Source organism: Podarcis bocagei (assembly GCF_964188305.1).
Source record: "Podarcis bocagei genome assembly, chromosome: 10".
In the NCBI taxonomy this organism is placed as follows: Eukaryota; Metazoa; Chordata; class Lepidosauria; order Squamata; family Lacertidae; genus Podarcis; species Podarcis bocagei.
The window spans coordinates 28260395-28285727 of NC_138135.1; the positions used below are offsets into that span (position 1 = coordinate 28260395).

General features: G+C 42.4%; 1 protein-coding gene across 1 annotated transcript in view; it reads left to right on the forward strand.

The window, feature by feature from the left end:
* Positions 1 to 25333, forward strand: part of POLR3B (RNA polymerase III subunit B) — an 80725-nt gene that overhangs the window by 16804 nt on the left and 38588 nt on the right. Inside the window, exons 2-17 of the mRNA XM_081210804.1 lie at positions 378 to 457; positions 1740 to 1772; positions 2137 to 2193; positions 2296 to 2360; positions 3141 to 3216; positions 3776 to 3876; positions 4041 to 4132; positions 4703 to 4820; positions 5969 to 6077; positions 15649 to 15771; positions 17053 to 17169; positions 18100 to 18234; positions 22749 to 22910; positions 23522 to 23722; positions 24349 to 24511; positions 24836 to 24989. Of these exons, the coding sequence (XP_081066930.1) occupies positions 386 to 457; positions 1740 to 1772; positions 2137 to 2193; positions 2296 to 2360; positions 3141 to 3216; positions 3776 to 3876; positions 4041 to 4132; positions 4703 to 4820; positions 5969 to 6077; positions 15649 to 15771; positions 17053 to 17169; positions 18100 to 18234; positions 22749 to 22910; positions 23522 to 23722; positions 24349 to 24511; positions 24836 to 24989 (1778 nt within the window). The 5' untranslated portion in view covers positions 378 to 385. The remainder of the gene's footprint in view (positions 1 to 377; positions 458 to 1739; positions 1773 to 2136; positions 2194 to 2295; positions 2361 to 3140; positions 3217 to 3775; positions 3877 to 4040; positions 4133 to 4702; positions 4821 to 5968; positions 6078 to 15648; positions 15772 to 17052; positions 17170 to 18099; positions 18235 to 22748; positions 22911 to 23521; positions 23723 to 24348; positions 24512 to 24835; positions 24990 to 25333) is intronic.

Below are 25333 nucleotides of genomic sequence, written 5' to 3' on the forward strand. Positions count from 1 at the left end.
AAAGCTTTATGTTGTATTCATCCATTTCGATGCTGATTGCCGCATTTACATTTACCTTTGCCTTACACCGGAGCGTACTCGACGTGCCACAATTTCCTGTGTGTTAGGAAACGAGGGACAGGAAGAAGCTTCCTCAGTTCAGGGATCGGTTTTGAGGAAAGCTGAGCTGTAAAGAGGAATTCCTGCGTTGAGATTAGGCGTTTCCACACTCGCTCCTGGCCAAGCAGCGCTTGAGGCAAAATCGGATCACTTCTGCGAGGGAACCTCTGTGCTGCGGGCCCAGTTGCATCTGGGGGCCGGTTTCACAGCCGTACTCGGTGCGCTCTGCACAGCGCAGGCCGGGCTTTCGTCGTTTCCCCCCCCGGACTTGTTGGTTCTCTCTGCCATGGAGACGCTGGCGGCGGAGCTGGGAGCTTCAACTCCGGAGCAAGCGGCGGCTCCCGTAAACACGGTGGAGGTGAGAAGTTGGTAAAAGGAGAACGAAGCAGGGGAGAGACGGGGGCGGCCCCTTGGCTGCCGAGGCGCCTCCTCGCTGTGGAAAACTAAGTACGACGCCTCGGTGCGGCTTCAGGGGGACGCGCGCTCCGGCTTCCCGCTCCGGCTCTTTCGGGCCTTTGTTTGGCCCCCGAGGCAGAGGGAGGGAGCGCATGCGCAGAGCTCCCCTTGCACTCCCCTGATACACTCTTCCCCGTTTCAGGGACAAGGCTGGCGGGTCCCAGGGTATGGGATGGGGAACCTGTGGACCCCCAGGTGCTGCTTTTTTTTTAAAGACTCCAACTCCCATCTTCCCTGCCCGTTTGCCATGCAGGGTGGGCTGATGGGAGTTGGAGTCCAATAGCCTTTGGATGGTCACATGGTCCATATCCCTTGTGTATCTGTGCATCAGATGAACTGGAGTTCCCCCATTCAATATAACTGTAATAGTGATGAGTAGGACTTAGACGTCCTTAATCTTCTTTAAGCTCTCTTGGAGAACTTGTTGGTGGGAGAGGGGGCATTGTCCTTGCTGCTAGGTAAAGGTAAAGGGACCCCTGACCGTTAGGTCCAGTCGTGGCAGACTCTGGGGTTGCGACGCTCATCTTGCTTTATTGGCCGAGGGAGCCGGCGTACAGCTTCCTGGTCATGTGGCCAGCATGACTAAGCCGCTTTAGGTGAACCAGAGCAGCTCACGGAAACGCCATTTACCTTCCCGCTGGAGCGGTACCTATTTATCTACTTGCACTTTTGACATGCTTTCGAACTGCTAGGTTGGCAGGAGCAGGGACCGAGCAACGGGAGCTCACCCCATCGTGGGGATTCGAACCGCCGACCTTCTGATCGGCAAGTCCTAGGCTCTGTGGTTTAACCCACAGCGCCCACCCCGTCTACTTACCTGTTAATCCGAATGGCATATGGCACTTCCACCCGCTCTTGTCACATGAGCTCAGCGCGCCCAGCCTTCAGCATGAAGGCAACTCTCCGCAAGCCGCGGGAGCCCAGCGCTGGGCTCCCGCGCCTTGAGGAGAGCTGCGTAAAGCCTGGAGAGTGAGAGGGGTCGGTGTGCACCAACCCCTCTCGCTCTCCAGGCTTCAGCGAAAGCCTGCATTCGCCCCATAGGACGCACACACATTTCCCCTTCATTTTTGGAGGGGGAAAAGTGCGTCCTGTGGGGTGAAAAATACGGTATATACCTGTTTAGCTTCTTGAAAATTGATTCCCTATCTTTTAAAAGTTGTTTTATGCTATACCTTTGTTTTCAGGAAAAATGGAGATTACTTCCAGCGTTTCTGAAGGTTAGTATATTTATGCAGTTGCCATTGATGGCATTTACAGGTTTTAATAAATTGAAGTAAATTGAAAATGAAAACCTAAAATAATATCATTGTTTTCATTAATGATAAGTACTGCAAGCACTGTATATAACTGGTGTACATTTTCAGTCATGTAAGTGCCCTTCTTTTAGGAAGCATAAATTCATTCTTTGAGTTGGTTGGAAAATTGGTTTTCATGAGTGATGTTTAATATTTGGATGGTAAATTTTATTTTGAGTGCTAATTAAATTATGTCTCTTTATGCATTTGGATGTTTTTGTTCTGGGCTTTTTTCTTTTTCTTTCTTTTTAATACCCCAGGTAATGTTCCTTTGTGATTATTTTAGGTGAAAGGTCTTGTAAAGCAACACATAGATTCATTCAATTATTTCATCAATGTAGAGGTAAGCTTTCTTTTTTTAAAAAGCAACATCAGAAAGATCAGCACGTGTAATAAATTGCATGCCCTTCAGCAATGTGTAGACTTAGACTTCTTTTATTTCCAGATTAAGAAAATAATGAAAGCCAATGAGAAAATTACAAGTGATGCTGACCCAATGTGGTACTTAAAGTAAGTTTGACTTTGATTTTGGTGGTGGTGACAGAGAATGTGGGTGGACAGCTGACATGAGCTTTGTGCTTGAATATCCTAATGTACTTTCTGTGTAGCCCGTAGTCCTTTGGTTAATCCATTTTAATTTAATAAAGCCCTTGAGGCAGTGGAAATCCTGTGTGAAGCAGCATAAATGTACAAAATGGTCTGTGGTGTCAGTGATCCATCGGAATAGGATTCAATTGCAATATGGTCCATTATGTCCTTTTCTGAAGTTTGATTTAGGTTACATTTAGCTTTAGGCTTTATTCCTACTTACAGGTAGGCTGCCCATTCTACTTCATGGACATGCACGCACCCCATCTTAAATGATACTCTTGCCTTACTGTTAACAGATGCAGGGAACCCTTGGCCCTCCAGATGTTGCCGAACTGTAGCTCCCATCATCCCAGGCCATTGGCCCTACTTGCTGAAACTGATAAGTGTTGCAGTTCAGGGATATCTGGAGGGCCATTAATTCCTCACATCTGCTGTTAGGAGGGTTCCACCCCCTTTTGGTTCTATACAAAGAAAGATGTCAGCCCATGAATCTTCCCATTCTTCAAGCAGAATCTGGTGAGCACTTGTATAGCTGAGGGGAAACTATCCCCTTATTTGCTCCCATTAAGGTTATGGTTCTTCTTATATATTTCTCATTGGTTTTTAGTAAAGCCCTTGAGGTTTAATAACATGAAATGTGAGTTGCATATTTGGGCAAGTGGGTTGTATCCCATTTTTAAGTTGGGTCTTTCATTGCAGATACCTCAATATATATGTGGGTACTCCAGATGTTGAAGAAAGCTTTAATGTAACAAGACCTGTTTCTCCTCATGAGGTATTTTTGCATCTACTCAGCCTTTTTGTACCTTTGTGTGAACCAGCTAATTGAGCTTCTTGTTGTAATTGATGACTATGAAAGAACTGTGACTGATTTTTGGTCATGTTGTTGTTTAGTCGTTTAGTCGTGTCCGACTCTCCATGACCCCATGGACCAGAGCATGCCAGGCACTTCTTGGTCATATTATGTTCCAAAGAGTATGCTACTGTTGCATGGTGCATTTTTGTTACTCATATTTTGTCTTCAGTTGTTAATTGTATATTGATGTCTGATGCACCTGCAAGATTAGGTTAGACTTTTCACTGCTGAAAATAGTCAGATCTTTGGAGAGAGAAGCTACCGTGTCTTATCTGAGGGAGGACTTGCCTGTGCTGTGTGTGTTGCAATATATAGACTTGCTTCTTTGCAGTAACTTAAGAAAAAAAATCTAGCAAATAAATGTTAGACTTTGGTATTTTTAATTATTAACGATTGGAAAAAGAACAAATATGAGGACTGCAAAGGAATGTTGTGTTCCACCTGAAAAATATTTAACCGTGTGGCTCTTCTCTTTAAGTGTCGCTTGAGAGATATGACGTATTCTGCCCCAATTACAGTAGACATTGAGTACACCCGAGGTAGCCAGAGGATTATTCGCAATGCATTACCTGTTGGCAGGTAAGATACCAATATAAAGATAAATACCATTTTTGTGTGTTGGTTACGTTCTGTATTAATTGCTTTGATAAAATGTGAGAGACTTGTTTTGCTTTTAATCAAAGAGGACAATCCAGTCTGTACTCTGAGCCTGCAAGGTAATTTTTACTTTGTTGTTCTTGCAGGATGCCAGTAATGTTGCGCAGTTCCAATTGTGTTCTTACTGGAAAAACCCCAGCAGAATTTGCCAAGCTTAACGAATGCCCTTTAGATCCAGGTAACAACATTTTTTAATAGTGTTTGTTCCTTTTGAATGAGTTGTGATCCCTTTTACTATGCTACTCAATGGAGCCTTCTAACACGTGAGCCTCTACAGATTATGGAATGAGAGATTTTCAGACTGTAGAGGGGTCTTTGTGAAGCTTCTGCTTTGATTAGAGCAGTTTACTAAGGTTCCCACCCAGGGACAGGGAAGTACCATTGACAGCTGCAAGCCTTGTGATCTACTTGCTGTACAGATTTCCCAAGTATTCCTGGAATCTTTGAAGACTTTGTCTATGCCGCTTCTGGTTTCAGGAGGCCATGATAGCACAATGGAGAATTTCACTAGATAGCCATCTTAAGTTCATACTGAGGGAAGTAGGTCCATGCATTAAGGTTGCTTCTTCGGTTTACTGAAGGCATTGTATAGCAGTTTCTGCAATTACAAGTGGAATCAGAGATTTCCTCACTAAATACTGCAGGCCAGTGTAGTTGACAAAGCAAAAATGTACATTTCAGAGGTTTGCAAAGTCCATTAACGTTTAAAACTAATGTCAGTCGTGATTTTCCATTCTCCATTGGACAGGTGGCTACTTCATTGTCAAAGGTGTAGAGAAGGTAATTCTTATTCAAGAGCAGTTATCGAAAAACAGAATAATTGTGGAAGCTGACAGAAAAGGAACGGTTGGTGCATCAGTTACCAGGTAAAAGAACTCTTTAGTAACTGCAGGCCGGTTTCCTATGATACCATGGCTGGGATAAAAATAATTACTTTAGGCACAGCCAAGAGTCTGGGAAGGCCTAGTATGATGAGGGTGCTATTTATGCCCTACTTTTCCTCCAAGGTGTCATACACAGCTTTCTTCCTTCTTCATTTATCCTCACAGTCCTCACAACAACTACGTGAGGAAAGTTAGGCTGAGAGAGCAAGATTGGCCCAAGGTCACTCAGTGGCTGAGCGGGGATTTGAGCCTACAACTCCCTGGTCTTAGCCCAACATATTAACCACTGCACCACACAGATTCCCCACTTTTTTTCTTTGAGAAAAGTGGCACCCTGCTCAGTGCCATATAACAAACTGCTTTTGAAGATTACTTAACTGAAAAGCGGCTTTCTATAATTCATTGGGGTTGGTGGGGTGAGTTTGAGAAACATGAGTTCAAAGTTGCTCTGAGTGTACAGAACTAGTTGTGCGCTCATACAAAGACCATAGAAAGAGCCTTGTGCTTGAATATGTATTTCATGCACATTGGGTAACCATTTGTTAAACGTAATTCCAAATGTTTGCAACTTGGTCCTTAAAAATAACAGAGCAGAAGTTCAACCGGAGCTTTGTGGGAGGGGGGAACCGTTTTGGTTAGTCTAAAATAAGTGGATCAGTAGAAAATGCAAAGTTTGCTGTATTTTAAGTGCTCTGAAAAATGCAACATGCCTGTGTTCTGAAAACAACAGCAGTTAGACAAAATTATTTATTTAATCCCTGCAAGCCAAGAATTAAATATGGTACAAAAGACAGAATAGATGACCTCTTACAGTAGGGGTGGAGAACAGATGGCCCTCCAGATGTTATTGGACTCCAGCTCCCTTCAGCCCCAGCCAGCATGGCCAGCAGCATCTGGAGGATGTTAGGTTTTCCTTCCCTGGCTTGCAGGTTTGCCATCAAAGAAGACATGAATTGGAAAGAGGTTGGCACAGTAATAAGATCCCAGGTTTTATGCACAAAAAAACTTTAGCAATCCTGTGTTTTGATGTACAAGATACTGGTTTTTAAAAGCCGTAATAAGTTTTCCCCCTCACTGTCAGGGTTTGTAGAATTAATGAGGTCTTTCCTTTTCTTTTTACAAATGTGCAGTTCTACTCATGAGAAGAAGAGCAGAACTAATATAACTGTGAAGCAAGGAAGATTTTACCTTAAGCATAACACTCTGTCGGAAGATATTCCCATTGCAATAATCTTCAAGGTAATTTTTTAAAAGGAACATTCTCCATTATCAGTGCTTGGAGTACAATCCTGTACGTGTCACTGAGTTCAGTGGGGCTTTCTCACAGGTAAGCCTGTATAAGATTACAGCTTTAGAACAGTTTATAGAAGAACTTCAAATAGTATAAAGGGGGAAATAATAGAATCGTAGAATTTTAGAGTTGGAAGCAGCCACAAGGGTCATTTAGTCTAGCCCCTGCAATGCAGAATTTTTTTTGCCCAACATGGACCTCAAACCCATAACCCTGAGGTTAAGAGTCTCAATATTTATTTTATTTTTGTTCTTTGTCTATGTGCAAGTTTCTTTTAGCTGTTTGCTCTACACCGTAGGAAACTTTTATTTGCTAGTCTTGAAGTGTTGGGTTATACCTTGACATAATGACATCTTTGGCACAATTTCCATTACATTTGCCTGGGTTTTTTTAAGCTAATAAAAATGGAAAAGGAGGAAAAGGCAGGGGTAAGGGAGATGGGGAGGGGGAATAAAAGTGAGCTGCAGGCAGGGATGTTTGAGGATTTCAATCTGTGGATTGGAACCTAATTTTATCAGTGCTTTTGCACTTCCTGAAATTTCCTATATTGTTCTTGGTTCAAAAATAGTATCAAGATGCCTTGAGAGAATGCGTACCTTGAAAGAATGCAATTTTTCATGTGGTTTTTTTTTAAGATTTGATTGGAATCTTTCTCAGTGAGAGCAACAGCTATTGGCCAGAATGTTGGCTTGGTCATATTGGTTCTATATTTAGTTCATTTCCTGTTTTATATAATGTATTCAGCTGCTAGAACAGGACTTTAGGGATTATGCCAAACAATACCCTAAAAAGATCGCAGAGCACTGCCAGAAGAGGGCAGCACTTGCTTGTAACTTAACTGTGTGAATAACACTGTGCAGATGTAACAGGGTGGGATTTGTGGATGGGGTTGCTACCTTATCTATTTTAAGGTAGAACATCTATAATGGTTTAGGGTCTACTGCACGGGAGGCTAATTTGTGTCGCTCCCAATCACATTATACTTTAAAATAATTCCTCCCATTTATAAAAAATAATAATAATTAGGAATGTACTGCATAGGGAAGTAATGTCTAACCCTTCCTCCTATTGCAACTGTAACCACACATCTGGTGGTAGAAGTAGAATTATAAAAATGTTTCCATTGGCACCAAGTTGTGACTGCAAAAAAAATTCTGCAAAAAGCGGGGCTGGCATTTGGTGCTGGATTTAAATCCAGTGCTGACAGCAAGCCCCACTCTTGACAGGGAATGGCTCTGATCAGGTACTCTTCACAGGAGCCAGTCCTGTGGAGCTCTTCTTGCAGGCATTGGCAGAATTTAAAGTACACAAAATGTTCCCCATGCCTGCTTTAGAATGTCTGTAAACCATGAGGCTTGTGGAAGTAACTCCCCCCACAGTGTGATTTTATTTCTGCAACAACTATAGTTGACCACTGTGGGAGGAGTTAAGAATAAACATTTTATTATTTTCTTGTACTTTCTTTTTGTTTGATATGGTGAGCATCAGCTGGAGCCCTGAGTAAAAATCTAGGGCCAGTTGCCACCGTTTTACACAGACTTCATGTGCACTTCTCCAAGACTTACCGGTAACCAATGGAATAATCTCCAAAGCCTACGTGAGGCCGTTTCTCCCCTTACTTTAGAAAAAAGCACAAGTGCCTTCTTGAGGATTCTGTAAGCAGGAATATATTATATCAGTGGCAATTAAAGTTTAATTTAAATTCTTTGGGGGATTTGTTCAATTGAGTTCACTTGGAAATGAATAAGTTTGTATCTAGTACAATTTGACTGATTAGTTGGGCTGCTGATTGGGTATACTGGGGAAATAAATGAATTAATGTTTATTTATAAATAAATTATCTTGTATAGCTTTTGAATGAATGAAATGATCAGTGGGCATACCAGGGAAATAAATAAATTTCTGTTTGTGAATAAATACATTTATATTTAATCTCTTTTGGAGATAACTACTTGGGTTGTTGATTGGTGGGTACATTGGGGTAATAAGCCAGCACTCACAGGCAGCAAATGCTACTCAGAACAACAGACAGCCCCCAAAATTACTTCCCCAAAATGACCTAAGCCATTCTTATGGATGATGGAAGCCATCCAGAGTGGCTGTGGTAACCCAGTCAGATGGGTGGGGTATAAATAATAAAATCATCATCCTTATTAGAAAAAAGCTGGCACCCCCTAAAAGAACAAGGCAACTCCCATCCACATAATTTATTCCAGTAAACCCCAGAAGCAATCCCCAATAATGCCAGGTGGCGCTGTGGGTTAAACCACAGAGTCTAGGACTTGCCAATCAAAAGGTCGGCGGTTCGGATCCCGTTGCTCAGTCCCTGCTCCTGCCAACCTAGCAGTTCAAAAGCATGTCAAAGTGCAAGTAGATAAATAGGTACCACTCCAGCAGGAAGGTAAACGGTGTTTCCATGCGCTGCTCTGGTTCGCCAGAAGCAGCTTAGTCATGCTGGCCACATGACCCAGAAGCTGTACTCCGGCTCCCTCGGCCAATAAAGCGAGATGAGCGCCGCAACCCCAGAGTCGGTCACGACTGAACCTAATGGTCAGGGGCCCCTTTACCTTTTTAAGGAACCTGAATGCAATCAGTAATTAGGAGGCAGTGGTTCTGGAGATGCTGTTGTGAAGAGGGCAGCAGAGGAAGTCAGTCACACACTGGCCAGAGGAGAGTTACTCACAACCCCCTTGAGATAACTCCACAGCCTTCCAGGGGTCTGCAGCCCACTGACCTATATCTAGTACTGTTAGAAAGCTGTTATACTGGTGCATGTCTTCCAGCGTGGTGCTCAGCACATGCACTCCCACCCCAGGGTTCTTTTCTATGGCTGCAAATCATTTTGAGTGGTACATAATAGAAATATAAATAATATAAATAGAGCTGCTTCGTAAGCTGCACGCCATTGGAATGGCAAGTCATGTCTAAGCTATCACATTCACGTGCTGGAGGGGCTGCAATCTGCTGCCATTCTTTGTGTATGCAACTGAATACTCAGCATGTGTGTACATGCAGTGTAATAGGCAAAATGGCCTTTAAAATTGTGACATTCTGAAGCAAGGACTATAGTTTTATAGCTAGGGGGTCTGTGGAGTCTGGGACCAAGGGACTGGAAGCTTTCGTCTAAAGCCAGGGGTGGAGAACCTGCTTGGGAAGCCAGATGGTATTGGACTCTCAGTTGCATTGGGCATGCTGGTTATTGGGAGTCCAGAAACATCTGGAGGACACAGCTCTGCTCTAAAGCTGCCTGATGCCTCCTGCTCGTGTCTGTTTTTTTAAAAAAATATATTTATTTATTTATTTATTCTCCTAATATTTTGTTAAGGATTTTCTTGTTTTACAGAAGTAAGTGTAATGCCTCGTATTTTTTTCCCATGTAACATTTTTACAAATCCATTTCATTTGTTGAGGCATTAGGGGGAGGAGAGAAAAAAAGAAAGAAAGAAAGGAAAAAGAAAGGGGGAGTGGGGGAGGGAAGATGGGTGGGGTCGGGTGGCGATGTTTCTATTATGCTTAATGTATGTAGAGTTTGGTGTCAGCGTTACTTGTGTTCCTTTGGTGGCGAGAGAGGTTGGGATTGGCCTAGGGTGTGATTGGCTGTGGTGATCTTTGTTTTCGTGTGTGAGTGAGGTGGGTGGGTGTTTTGGATCAGGTTAGCCATATTGATTTGTATGCTGTTGGTGGATTATTGTCATTGTCTTGTTGGGCTGTGTATGTGATAAAGGGGAGCCATAGGGAGTGAAGGCGTCTTCTTCTGTTTGTCCCCGTGTCGGTTTCAGTTTATTAGTTAATTTTTCTAGTAGGGCTGTTTCCCATACTATTTGGTACCATTGGTCCATGCTTACTCCTGACAGGTCTCTCCAGTGTCTGGTTATGGTGTTTCTGGCTGCTGAAAGTAGGTGGGTTATGAGTTATTTGTGGTGTAAATGGGCATTGTTGTCTTAGAAGATGTTTAGTAGGGCCATTTCTGGGGTGATATCTAATACTTGCTTAGTTATTTTACATATTTCTCGTATGGCTGTTGTCCAGAATAGTTGGATTTTGGGACACTCCCACCACATGTGGAGGTATGTGCCTGTGGAGGTGCACCCTCTCCAGCATTTTGGTGAGGTTCCTGGGCGTATTAGCGCTAGTTTCCTTGGTGTTAGGTACCACCTGTAGGTGAGTTTCAGTGTGAGTTCTTTTCTTTTCGTTGATATGGATTTAAAGGGGGGTTTAGACCACATTCTGGTCCATTGAGTAGGGTTAATCTCATAGCCTATGTCATTCTCCCATTGTTTTTTGATTGCGTCTAGGGGGTTTGTGGGATTTTGGAGTAGTATTTTGTATATTGCAGATACCGTCCCTTTACTGTTTCCCTTTGTTGTTAGGAGGAGGTTTTCGAAGGTTGTCAAGCGCCTAGTTGCTGCTAATTTTACTGTTGGGTTGTTTAAGAGGGCATGTAGTTGGTGTTGTGTTAACCAGGGCATTTGGGTGTCTTCTAGTTTGTCTTGTATTTCTTGTGTTGACAAAGGTTTGTTATTTTTATAAAAGTCTATTAGGCGATATAAGCCTTTGGTTCGCCAGGTTTTTATCTGGAGGTTTTGTGCTGCATGGTGGAATAATGGGTGGTACGCCAGGGGGATTAGTGGGGATGGGGTTGGGGATAGTTTGCCTATTTGTGTTTTCCATGCTTTGAGCATGGTCTGTGTGTACCTGTTGAGTGTTGTGGGAATTTTCTTTAGTTTGTTTGGGAGGAGTGGGTATGTTGTGGTGCAGGTATTTTCAGTTGTGTCCCTCTCTAGGTGTACCCATTGTTTTGTCTCATCTTCGAGTATATATGGGATTATATGGCGTATTTGGTTGGCAATGTAATATGCTTCTATGTTGGGGATTCCCCATCCTCCTTCTGAGGTGGGGAGGTGCAGGTATTTGGGGCTTATTCTTGGTTTTTTATGTGAGAAGATAAAAGAGTGTAGTTTTCTCTGCTAACTGTGGAGTTGGGTTGAGGGGATCCAGATTGGGAGGGTTTGGAATAGGTAGGTTAGTTTTGGGGGTGTGATCATTTTGATCATGGCTATTTTGTCTGAGAGAGTGAAATTCATGTTATTCCATCTCTTTAGGTCTTTGTTAATTTGACGCCACAGGGGCTTGTAGTTGTGGAGGTGCAATTTATTGAGGTTTCTGGTTATTTGTACCCCTAGGTATCTGAACTTGGTGTGGCAAAGTTTTATTTTGGTGACCTTCGTGAGTTCTTTTTGGGTGTGAGGAGGGGTGTTGAAGCACATAGCTTCTGACTTTGTAAAATTTACCTGTAGGCCCGACACCATTGCAAATGTGTTGAGTTCTCTGATTAGGGAGGTTGCTGTGCTTATGGGGTCTGGTGTTGTGACCATTAGGTCATCTGCAAAGAGCCCTAATTTATAGGTTCTGCCTTTTATTTCCACTCCCTTGATGTCTGTTGCTGCTCGGATGCGGATTGCTAAGGGTTCCAGAGCCAGGATAAATAAGGGAGACAGTGGGCATCCTTGTTTCGTGCCTCTTTGGATAGCTATAGTATTAGAATCCATATTGTTAGTTCTGCATTTTGCTGAGGCTTGGGAGTATATTTGTTTGAGGATTTGTAGGAAGTTGGGGCCAAATTTCATGTTAGTTAGTACTGCTAATATGTATTTCCACTCTAAGCAATCAAAGGCTTTGAGGATGTCTAGGGACATAATTGTCAATGGAAGTTTAGTTGCCTTGCTATGTTCGATCAGGTTCAGTAGTTTCCTGATGGGGTCTGTTATATTGCGGCCAGGGACAAAGCCAGTCTGGTCTGGGGCTATTAACTTGTGTAGGAAGATTTTTAGGCGGTTGGCCAAGATTGATGTGAATATCTTGTAGTCTTGTAGTTTATTAATGAGATTGGGCGGTATGATTCTACTTTGAGGCTGTCTTTTAGTGGTTTTGGGATGGAGACTATTTTGGAGTGGGTCCAGGTTTTGGGGACGGGGCCCCCTTTTATGATGTCGTTGAATAGGCGGGTCATGTAAGGCATCAAGGGTTCTTTGAATTTCCTATAGAATTCTGCTGTGAAGCCGTCTGGGCCTGGGGCTTTGTGTGGTTTCAGGTTTTTGAGGACCACATCTATTTCCTCTGGGGTGATAGGGCTGTCCATGAATTCCTGTTCCTCATCAGTTAGGGTAGGCATGGTCAGTCCTGCTAGAAATTTTCTGATTTCCTTCTCTGGTGGGTTATGGGAATTTAAATGATATTTATTAAAAGTTTAACAATTACAAAAAAAAGAGGGGGGGAAAGGACAATAAAAAGTTACAATACATCAAAAAAATAAAAAGCAGAATAAAAAAGAATACAGCACAACAATAAAAAAGAAAAAACAAAAACATTTAAAAACAAAAACATTTAAGAACACATCCAGTATTTCCATATCTTTGTCTTTCATTTACTTGTTTCATCGACCTCCTCACACCTCCCTTTTTGTATTCTAATTCAATTTAGCTATTTCAGCAAATCCTTTCCATCTTACTCAATTTTTGTTCTATAATTTACCTTAACCCAATCTAACCTTAAGTTTTACACTTTGACCCATTAACAATCCATTTTTACTTAATTCTTTATAACATTTCTGCTAAAACCATGTAACTTCATTCCAGCATCCTTCTAACATTCATTAATTTTGCTATATTTTTGTAAATATACTTAAATTTTTTTCCAATCTTCTTCCACCGACTCTTCTCCCTGGTCTCGGATTCTGCCAGTCATTTCCGCCAGTTCCATGTAGTCCATCAGCTTCATTCTTCCCTGGTGGGTAGATCTTGTGTCTTCCAGCCTGCTCGTGTCTGTTATCTTGGGGAAGGAGTTGCAAGGGAGAGGGCAAAGCCATAGGCAGTACTATTTAAAGTCCTTTGTTGACATGCTTGGCTTGAGCATTAGGGACAACTTCTTCTACCCTCAACTACTTGCTGCATGGCCAGGGGTATTGTAGGTGGAGTTGTTAGCAGCAGTAAAATCAGCTGTTTAGAGCACCACCACTGTCACTTAGCTGTGTGGGGTCTGGAACATCTTCAGGGCACTGGGAGTATGTATTTCAGAGCACTGCCATGTGCTGCCTTCTGTAATGTGTAATTTCCTAAACAACATTTTGTAGGGGCCAATGGCTGCAGCAAATGCTTTCTAAAAGGAATAGGCCCAGTGATCACATTTAATTTAATTAGGTAGGAATTTAATGCAATTTAAAGAGAATGTGAGTTGGAGGTGCATTGTCTGTTTACAGTGAGCCCAAGAGTACACTGTGTGTTCGCTGGTGTATCTTTGTTATGCCTAGTTTAAAGATAAATATTAATGCAAGGCATAGCTTTTCACCCTTCCAACTTCTGAGAAGCATATTGTAGCTCTGCCAAAAAGAGGTGTTATTGACTTTATTCCCTGTTTCTTGATATGGCAGAACTCCAGACAAATATGTGAAAGGAGAAGCTTTAGCATTATCTGGAACGTACAAAGGCCTGCACTGCTGGCTGCTGCCTTGAAACACTTTATTCACAGAGAGATTGGGGAGATTTTCCTTTCTAAACCTGTTAAACATTTTCTTAACGTATTAAGCCTCTTTTACAATATCAGCTATAACCTGGTGCTTAAGGATCTGTGGGGAAAAAACAAGATAAAATGGCTTTCAAGACGGCTTTCTGTGTGAAATCCTTTTTCTTTGCCTTCCCTTTCCCTCTCCCCAACCCATGAGAGGCAACTTGTGAGGCAATTTACCAGTGCCTTCGATTGAGTGCACCTGCGTGGGGATGGAGCAGAGCTGCCTCCAGGTTTGAGGGTTCCTGGACAAAGTGCCCTCTAGTGGGTCCCCTCCTGTGCCAGTTATCTCTGACAGGATTTTGTGACCTTGGCAAAAATTCTTTGGGCAGGCAGACATGTAGCCACTATTATGCCTTGCCGCCATTATACACTGGTACCTCAGGTTACATATGCTTCAGGATGCATACGCTTCAGGTTACAGACTCCGCTAACCCAGAAATAGGGCTTCAGGTTCAGAACTTTGCTTCAGGATGAGAACAGAAATCGGGCGCAGCGGCAGCAGGAGGCCCCATTAGCTAAAGTGGTGCTTCAGGTTAAGAACAGTTTCAGGTTAAGAACTGACCTGCGGAACAAATTAAGTACTTAACCCGAGGTACCACTGTAATGCAATGCAGGGGGTTTGGCCCTTAGGACCCCTTCTAACTCCATGATTCTATAATTTCCTACACTGTGTCATTGACACTGTGGGAAATTAAAACAGTGGTTCCAAGTACCCTCACATGGGGCCCAATGGAGCAGCATTGACTCTCGGCTTGAGGGAGCAGACCTCAGCGCAGTTATGGTGGGACCTGCCATGGTGTTGGGACCCCAGCAGCTGCCTGAAGATGTTGTGTGCTGACATTGAGCTTGGTTGGGGAAATCTTACCAAAATGCATTTTGAGGCAATGGAAGAAATGTGGGGGAGGTTAATATCAGCACAGTACAGATTCAAGGCTGCCAATTGGCTGGCAGCATCCACATGATGTTCATGAGTTTCATGCACCTGCACAGGGCATGCTGAAGGAGTGTCTCCACCCCCATCATTCTACCCAGACTCTGAGGTCCAGCGCCGAGGGCCTTCTGGAGGTTCCCTCACTGTGAGAAGCCAAGTTACAGGGAACCAGGCAGAGGGCCTTCTCGGTAGTGGCACCCGCCCTGTGGAACGCCCTCCCACCAGATGTCAAAGAGAAAAACAACTACCAGACTTTTAGAAGACATCTGAAGGCAGCCCTGTTTAGGGAAGCTTTTAATGTTTGATGTATTACTGTATTTTAATATTTTGTTGGGAGCCGCCCAGAGTGGCTGGGGAAGCCCAGCCAGATGGGCGGGGTATTAATAATAATAATAATAATAATAATAATAATAATAATAATAAATAATAATAATAAATTATTAACCCCCCCCCCACTTTCTCTACTTCAGTAGCACCAACTCACTCCTCCTTCAGGCAGCAGTGTTCAGTGGCAAATGTTGGAAGCCTCCTGTGAACCACCTAACTGAGCAGCTACTGCTGAAAAAGGGAGCTAATCATCACCAGCTATGCACAAAATCGTTAGCAAGTTTGCATAACTTGAGAGAGAGGGTGTGTGTATAAAAAGATACCATTCATTCCTTTCCTGTAGCTCTTCAACAGGCTTCCTCTGTTGCATTTGTCCCATACAAATACTGCAGCAGAGCATTGCTTCTTATTAAACTATATGAGGTTTCTTCTGCAAATGAACTGCCAATAGCATTACTCTGCTCCTTTCGTTTGTGTTTCCTGCTGCTGCTGCTTTGGCTTATCAAGATTTCCATTTCATAGTTTGAGTATGTGCTGCTGCCAGTGCCAGATGGCCCTGTTTCTGAGAGAAGTCGCTTTGGGTTAGGAGTAATACTGACTACAATGGCAAAATTAGCATAAGCAAATGTCAGCAAGTTAGCACCAAGCCAACATTCTTTCTCTCCTTTTCTACCTTTTATTTTTCTTCCCTCTTCTAGGCTATGGGCGTTGAGAGTGACCAGGAGATTGTGCAGATGATTGGTACAGAGGAGCATGTGATGGCTGCATTTGGTCCCAGCTTGGAGGAGTGCCAAAAAGCTCAGATTTTCACACAGATGCAGGTGTGTGACATTTCGAGCATCCATCTACGAAGAAAATGGCTTCTTAGTTTTGCTTGTTGTGAGCTGATGGAACGGCTCAGAGAATGCACTGGCCACAGTCTTCTGACTGTCAAGCCCCTTTGCTTTCTGTAGATTGGATTTTCCAAGTAAGAAAGTCCATCTCTGAGAGCTGATCTGTGCATTACTCAGGCTGAGGTGGAAGAGTTTTGAGCATGGCTAAAAGTGGACATAGAATGAACAATACGGTGCAAAAGATGGGGAAATTGTTTTGGAGGACTGTGTAAGTAAGCAGCAAAATTAGCATGACCTCAAGAGATCATTTTATACATTTTGACTGTAGCTGTTCTTTCCTGTTTCAGTCCTTCTCAGAGTCCAGTTTTTATTAACAAAATTCTACTTTGGCTTGCATGATTAGCAGAAATGTTGGGTATGCTTGAGCCTTTTCAGACAGGAGTTATTACAACAGTAGTCACTAGAGGACCACTGACCAGAACATGGGGTTTTTGTTCATGGAAGGTTAAAACCATACAGTGGGTACCTCGGGTTACATACGCTTCAGGTTACATACGCTTCAAGTTATAGACTCCGCTAACCCAGAAATAGTACCTCGGGTTAAGAACTTTGCTTCAGGATGAGAACAGAAATTGTGCTCCGGTGGCAGCAGGAGGCCCCATTAGCTAAAGTGGTGCTTCAGGTTAAGAACAGTTTCAGGTTAAGAACAGACCTCCGAAACAAATTAAATACTTAACCCGAGGTACCACTGTACTAGGAAATATAATTATTGTTAGTATTGTTAGTTGTGTACCTTTGGGCAGTATCCAAAGAGTAATTCCATTAGTGCAAGGACTTCTGGCTGTGCAACGGAACTTCCTCCTCACTCCTCTCCCTGCGTCCCTCCACATGCCCCCCTAAACCAGATTGAGGGGTGACCCCAACCTTCTGGAGCAGATTTGGGGGGAGGTGCTGGGGAATTACTAGGAGCGAAGAGAGAGAGAGGAATATCCGTGGTGCAAACAGAAATCCTTGTGCTAACAGATCTTCTTTGTTAGATACCAGTCCCAGATTGGCCTAGTCCATTTTCACTGGTCATCTTATTAAAGAAGCATCTTACGCTGCTGTCTTGTTTTACATTTTAAAAACTTAGGTTTTGGCATGCTGGTTATTTTGTTAATACGTAGTCATCTGTTGTTAATATGCAATGTCATTCCCTGAAAGTGGAGACTTCCAAGAAGAGTGTTTAACTTGCACTATGCTAACTTTGATTTGGATTTCACTTTACAGGCACTGAAGTATCTGGGAAATAAGGTCCGAAGGCAGAGAATGTGGGGAGGACCCAAAAAAACCAAGATGGAAGAAGCAAGAGAGCTGCTGGCAACAACCATTCTTGCCCATGTCCCTGTACGACCGTGAATCTTAGATTTTGGGGCAGGGTCCTGGGGTGTGTGGGCTGAAATAGGATTCTTACCATACAAGACCTGAGGGGGTTGAATGTCCTCTGGCAGAGCACCTTCACTAATCCATGGTGAACTTGTGAGGGTGACTGTTCTTCATCATCCCAATCTTATTTAGGAAGGCACCTCAGGAAGAGCTGCTGCTTAGTTCTATCATTAGTTCTTTGTGTGTATTAGAGGAGAAGTCATATACTTCCTGCTCCTGATCTAATGCCTGTGTTGATTAGTATTCTGATTCAGTGTGGTGTAGTGGTTAAGAGCGGTAGTCTTGTAATCTGGGGAACCGGGTTTGCGTCTCCGCTCCTCCACATGCAGCTGCTGGGTGACCTTGGGCTAGTCACACTTCTTTGAAGTCTCTCAGCCCCACTCACCTCACAGAGTGTTTGTTGTGGGGGAGGAAGGGAAAGGAGATTGTTAGCTGCTTTGAGACTCCTTAAAGGGATTGAAGGCGGGATATCAAATCCAAACTCCTCTTCTTCTTCATTATTTTTTGCATGCAGTAATAGGGTATGTGCAGCTCTGTATGTGATTCTCTGCACACTAACCTGTGATTACTGGTGTTGGGTTGAGGGAACACTATGTAAAATTCAGAAGCTGTGTGTGTGTGTCTGTGTGATCTAGTCATAAACTGACCTAGTGATCTTCTTAAGCAAGGTGCTGTTGCTTGATCGCTACTTTCTCTTCGTGAAATAAGAACTATTGTGAAGGCCTAATAGGGCTTTTGGAAGGATGAATGCAATGAGAAAATGTTGCCACACTGTTCTGAGTCTGGGGAATATTGCAGAACTGCAAAATGAGTTTAACCTAAGCTGCATTTTAGAGAAACGACTAGCTGTTCCTTACTAGAAACTGTTTACTCCCCTTTTCTGTGTTCCAGGTAAAAGAGTTCAATTTCCGCTCAAAGTGCATTTATACAGCTGTGATGGTCCGCAGAGTGATTTTAGCTCAGGGGGACAACAAAGTGGATGACAGAGACTACTATGGAAACAAACGATTGGAGTTGGCAGGACAGGTATGTCCACCCTGAGGGTTTTTATACAACATGCAAACATTGATATGGAGTTGCCATTTTATTTGTTTGTTTGTTAAATTTGTTGGTTGCTTTACCTTGCCCAAGGCAACCCAAATGATGCCACAGAATTAGGCTGCAGCACAACAGGTTCAGTGTGAAAAAATAATTGTGTGTGTTGTGGTCCCCAGATGCTTCTGGTTCAGACACACTTTAAGCTTGTCGCAGTGAGTTCTGTTGATTAGTGATTCTGAAATGATAAAGGTTCATAAATACTGGCATATCCCTAATATGTTGAGAGTTGTGTAACGGTTTAAACTATTTAGTCTAGCTTCCTAAAAATACATCTGAAAGCAGACTTCTATCCCTTATGTGTGTGTTTTTCTATTGTTGACATTTGCTTGGCTGTATTTTGCAAATTGATAGAACACCTCACTTTAAGCCTATTGCTCAGTGTTTTCAGCTAGTTTCTTTCCAAATAGCCTATAACACACCACACACCCACACACACCCCTGGTTGTGTTTCTGAGCTAAAAATCCTGTTGCTTAAAAATTTGAATGAAAAAGACTGTTCCTGTATGAGGAGGAAAAGCATAGCAGTCCACACAATGTGAAGACATAAAAGGCATTGTGTCTATAAAAATGTGTGAAAACAATAGCAGCTAATTTCACACCCCATGGGACAAGGGAGTACGAAATGTGCTTTAGCTTTAGATAACAGTTGTTTCCGCTAGCCAAGCTGGTTTACAGAGCTTTCTCTTAGTCTTTCTGCCCACTAGAGGCTTGGCAGGCCAGGTGCCAGCAGAGGTGTTAGCGAAACCTACCGATTCCAAGCTTAATCTTTTCACCTACCTTTTCTCTTTCCTTAATGTGTTCATTATTTGCCGAGCATTTCCCTCGTCTTTGTCCTCAGGGTTTGTTTGGCATTTTTTCCCCTTTCTTTCTTTCTAATTCAGCTTGCTTTGTATGGGCGAGATATGGAACAGCACCAAAATCCGGCACCCTGGAAAGGAAGGGATTTTTACCCTGTGACAAAAGAAAACCGCCTTGACTTCAGAGATTGACTAATCCCAGCTGTTCTGATAATATAATTAAGGCTGCCTAATGTCTTTAATTTTGCAACCAGTTTGTGTGAAAAGGAGAATTTGGCACTCTAAAGCCTTAAACACTAAATGGCAATCTCAAGGCGCCTAATTAGAATTCTCTGACATTAAGCTAATTGGTGAAACTGTATTTCAGCAGCTTAACTACTTTATTAATTTTTTTCCTCAGGATTTTCAATGGAAATCAATTGATGAGCTGTCAGTTCCTCTCCCTTATGTTTCGCCGCCACCACCCCTCAAATTTAATTTGCTCTTCAATGCTCCTGTCTGAAAGACCCTGGGTTCACTACAAAAATTAAATGAATATTATCACTGGCATTCCATCCCGTTCTCTCCTTAATCACTTACTCTTGACCTAAAAACGGGCTATTGTGAAACTTTGCTATGTTCTTAGAGAAAGCCTGTGGATGTACTGGAATTAGCCAAGGAATGCTTTAGACTAAAAAATGTCAAGAAGCTAGTGTATCCCCCTAACCTAACTTTATTATTTTGAACAGGAGGGGCCGGGAAATGTTGTTCAGTGGTGACTTCTTCTGAAGTCAGCGTTGAAATTTTTAGTTACGTATATACTAGTTATTTAATAATCTTTTATGCCACCAATGAAACAGCCCTTTTCCTAGTACAGTGGTACATCGGGTTACATAAGCTTCAGGTTACAGACGCTTCAGGTTACAGACTCCGCTAACCCAGAAATAGTACCTCGGGTTGAGAACTTTGCTTCAGGATGAGAACCGAAATCGTGCTCCGGCGGCGAGGCGGCAGCAGGAGGCCCCATTAGCTAAAGTGATGCTTCAGGTTAAGAACAGTTTCAGGTTAAGAACGGACCTCCGGAACGAATTAAGTACTTAACCCGAGGTACCACTGTACTTGTTTAAAATATATAGAGAGAAAGATATGGGAAGGGCCATAATTCAGTGGTACTTTGCGCCGAAAGACCCCTATCTTGGTCAGTGTTGACAGTATTGAGTTAGATGGATCATAAGGCAACTTCCGGTGGCTTACCTAGGCTCATCCAGGGAAGATTCATTCTGCTAGCATTCACATGGGTACCCAAGCCCCAAAGTAACCAGAGATCTGCAAGTAATGTGTGAACGTCCAGGGCATGCCATATTGGCCTCTTCCCAAAGTGCACTTCAGAATCTGAGCATAAGAAGAGCCCTTCTGTATCAGACCAAAGGCTGACCTAACTCCAGGATCCTGTTCTCACAGTGACTAACAATATCGGAAGCTTACAGGCAGGAAATGACAAGTGTGTTAGCACTTCATTTGTATTCCTGAGGCATGCTGCCTCTGAGACTGCAGGTAATACAGAGCCATAACGGCTAGCAGCCATTAAGAACCTTAACCTTGATGAATTTGCCTGAACCCCCTTTAAAGTCATCCAATTTGTGGGCTATTAGTGCATCCTGGGGTAGCTAATTCTTTACTTTTAACTGTGGGCTATACGAAGGATCGAGTATTTTTCTCTGTCCTGAATCTTCCAGTGTTCAACTTCATTGGATGACCTCATGTTCTAGTACAGTGGTACCTCGGGTAAGTATTTAATTCATTCTGGAGGTCCGTTCTTAACCTGAAACTGTTCTTAACCTGAAGCACCACTTTAGCTAATTGGGGCCTCCTGCTGCCGCTGCGCCACCGCTGCACAATTTCTGTTCTTATCCTGAAGCAAAGTTCTTAACCTGAGGTAATATTTCTGGGTTAGCGGAGTCTGTAACCTGAAGCGTATGTAACCTGAAGCATATGTAACCCGAGATACCACTGTATTAGGGGAAGTGTTGTAGAGCATTTGCATTGCACACAGAGGTTCTGCAAATGAATTCACATTAGTAGATTAATCTACATGACCATTTACTTGCCACTGTGTGATCCTTTAGGAACTATCTCATGGGAAACTCAGTTTTGTGTGATGTCAGGAAAGATTGACCATCATAGGGGGAAAGCTCTCTGCGCCCAGCATTGGTTTTGAGTAGTCATTGATATGTGCAATTGACACAGAATCCCATCTACCCTTGACCCATGATTGACCTCTGTGACAGTTCCCAACTAGATCATTATAGCTGACCTAAATTCAAGTTACTATCCCACATACATGTCATCAAATGAATTCTCACGATTATGTTATGCAATGGAAGGCAAAGAAAGGTCTGTGCTTTTTGCAAATCAGCAGGAACATGATGATGATGAAAAGATGGCAAATACAGTGAGTGGAAATGTTCATTGGGAGAGTAGATTCAGTTACTGGCCCATGGCCAATGGGGGGGCACAGTAGTGTTAATGCGTCTTCGAAAATGGAGACAGTTTTAAATTGGTTTAATTCCATGGAGGAATTAAATAATGCAATAGACTCCAGAATGTCTTAACAGGGCCCATTTGAATACCTAGTTTGTTTAGCAGTTAACAATGCTTTGTATACTGGGAACTTGTATTTTTGGCATTCGGTAGCTGCCGTATTTTTAGTCTTCCTGACAGAGCTGCTGTAAAAACCAAGCGTTAGAATAGAATTGCCAAGTTCTAGAGCTTATACTTCTTCTTTAGGGGATGGGGGAAAGGCTTTTCTTTGGAGCAGGGGTGGGTGGGGAGTGGGCATTCAATCCATGTGTAGCTTGCAGTGCAAAATTTTAGATGGATTCAGTTCCCACTAAAGTTCATTAGTACTAAGTTGGGTGAAATGTGAATGGGTTAATTGGAGAGCAAACCAAAAGACGAGTGTGATGTTAAAAAGGGAAAGAAATAGCTGGAAGGAAATAATTCAACAAAGAACAAATACAGATTTACAAAACTAGTAAGGACCATCCTTTCCCCATACTGATAGTTCTTCAAGGAGTTGCTCCCGGTTCAATTTTCATAACATATTTTGGCTACTGAGACATTTACATATGTGTTAGCAATTCTATAACATTCTATATGTTAGCAATTCTGAAAATGAAAAATGTGTTAGGGTAGTTCTTCTATAGTAATGTGACATATCTATTTAAAAAGCTCTACATTTAAAATTTAAAAGATGTCATTTGGTGAGCCAGCAGATGAGCAGTTGGGTTTATAGGATCCAAGGTTTAAACAGGCCTATTCTGGTGTTTTGTATATCTGTTTGTTAGTTATTTTTACAGTACTTTTCAATAGAACTTCTCTGTGTCATTTACATAACAGTTTAGCCGTTTTATTTCAAGTGTTCTTAAGAACAGGCTGAAAGAGTTCTGACTTTTGTCTTGTTGAAAATCAGATTACTACTTTACCCATAAACTAGAATCATTTGTTTATGTTGTAGTTGTTTGGACAGATCGTGAAAAGTGCCATTCTTATTTCAGGATGAGCAACGTAAAGGAATGGCCCTCCAATTAATGCATCTCCAGTGTGGCTTCCATCGCTAAATGCATTGCTTGCTTCCCGCTGTAAATCTCCTTTTTTCTGTTGCAGCTTCTTTCCCTTCTGTTTGAAGACTTGTTCAAAAAATTTAACTCTGAATTGAAAAAGATCGCTGATCAAGTAATTCCCAAGCAGAGGGCAGCCCAGTTTGATGTAGTTAAGCACATGCGGCAAGATCAGATCACCAATGGCATGGTGAATGCCATCTCCACTGTAAGTGTTTCATTTGCTGTGGAAGGGGTAGGAGAGCAGTGGGGAATCTCTGGCCCATGGGCCTGATTAGGCTGGATGGGGGTCCTCATTTGGCCCATGAGAACATTTCCCCCAAGCCATGCATGATGTCAGGAGTGGGGCAGGTAAATGCATGGATGCAAAGCATTCTTCGGGAGTGCTTCCACTTGCCCTTGACAATTAGGCTTTCATTTGGCACCTTTTAAAGCTTGTCACCAAATGCAAGCGCTACTGGGATTGGATCCCCTTGGTTGCTTCCAAGTGATGTCTATCCCTGCCGAAAGTGTGGCTTGGAGTCTTTGCCAACCAGCTGACTGGTGGTTGCTGCAAACTCCACTTCCTGTTCTTGCACAGTTTGATTTCAGAATAGCACTGGCTTGTATTCTTTCTGTTTATGCAAATATTCACCAGGCTTTTCTGCCCTAAAGTCTTGAGGACAGGCGGAAATCTGAAGCTATTTTACCACCGCAGTTAAGAATCATCCATGTTTTCAAATATGGATTGATCTGTTTTCATATACTATTTCACCACTTTTAAAAGTAGTTACAGTCTCTACTGCATTTTGACAGACTTGTGTCGTTCTTGACTTTTAGGGGAATTGGTCACTGAAGAGATTCAAGATGGATCGTCAGGGTGTGACTCAAGTATTGTCCCGCCTGTCCTATATTTCTGCTCTGGGGATGATGACAAGGATCTCTTCTCAGTTTGAAAAGACTAGAAAAGTGAGTGGTCCCCGGTCTCTGCAGCCATCTCAGTGGGGTATGCTGTGCCCATCAGACACGCCTGAAGGAGAGGTAAGAACCATGAACTTGATTTATTTTTCCCTATCACAGTTTGATATGCTGAACCATTAGTTGCACTTGAACAATTGCACTAGCGGCCAAAATAGTGGAAACCTTTTGCAAAATGTGTATTTCTGGGGTTTGATAGCTCATAACACCAGTCTTCTTTAGAATTATTCCATAACATAATACTGAAATATTGCATATCATTAGAAAAATTATTTGATGCAGAATATAATGCAATAAACAGTGTTGGATTATCTTTATCCTATCAAACGTTATAGCCAAATAAAATCAGTTATAAACAGAAAACCACAATAAAGGATATTTCATAACTTCTCACCATTTCTGTCAGGACTTAGTGTGGAAACCTTTTGCCACAATTACAGCCCTAAAAATGGCGTCCTATGGAGTGAACCAAGGATTTTAGTTTGTCATGTGAAACTAAGATTATATGATTGCTTCTATCAATTATTCTTTATTCCTTGGTTGCTTCTGACTAACAAGTTTCTTTAATCGGTTCCAGATTTTCTGTTGGATTAAGGTCAAGGCAATTACGTTATTTGGCTATAAATAAAATAATTTTATATAAATTAACTGTGTGTGTATTTTTTCATTATTATTTCTTTTCCTCTCAGGCCTGTGGCTTGGTTAAAAACCTAGCACTCATGACTCACATTACGACTGATATGGAAGATGGTCCTATAATTAAATTAGCTGGTAACCTGGGAGTAGAAGATGTAAACCTTTTGTGTGGAGAAGAACTTTCCTATCCAAATGTGTTCCTTGTTTTCCTTAATGGTATGGCACTTCTGAAATTTTCTGGGTCGTTTAGCTTAGAAGTATAAGTGGAAGATTAAAATTTTATTTTGTTTGACCGAGTTTGTATGCCACTTCATTGCAAATAAAACTTCTATGTGGTTTACAAATGATAGCACTGCAGCTGTCAGAGCCATGAATTCTGAAGTCCTAGGAAAGAGTGGGATTGAGCAGGATTGGCAGCAACATAGGCTATTCACAACCATGGAGAGCTACGGTTGGCCCCTTCTGTCTGAAAGGTGGCAGAGTTGTGCAATAGCAGGCAATGGAGATGAGAGTGCTTAACAGAATTGCTTTATTGAACAGGCAACATCCTCGGGGTCATCCGAGACCATCAGAAACTTGTCTACACATTTCGGCTAATGCGCAGAGCTGGTTATATCAACGAGTTTGTTTCAATCTCTACAAATCTTACCGACAGATGTGTGTATATTTCCTCCGATGGAGGACGATTGTGCCGGTAAGGAACTTGAAATACACTTTCCCTGAATGACAGCAATTGCAGTTTCATGTTCGTTCAGCTCATTCTCAGGAACAGGTTTCATATAAACTCACTCGACAAGGTGACTGCTAAACAACCCTTTTTTGTCCAGAAGGTCCAGCATGATGGATGCATGTTTCAGCAATAAAAGGCAGCACCAGTGTATTTGACATTGGACCAGTTTGGATGATTGTTAAAGGCTTTAAGCCAGAAATGAACTCGTCTCCTGCCATCACATGCCAGCTTCATTTTGAAGATCTGAGCTTGGAATTATAGCAGAGTTCCTCATTCGGCCCAAACAGGAAAAATCTATTTTTAACAGC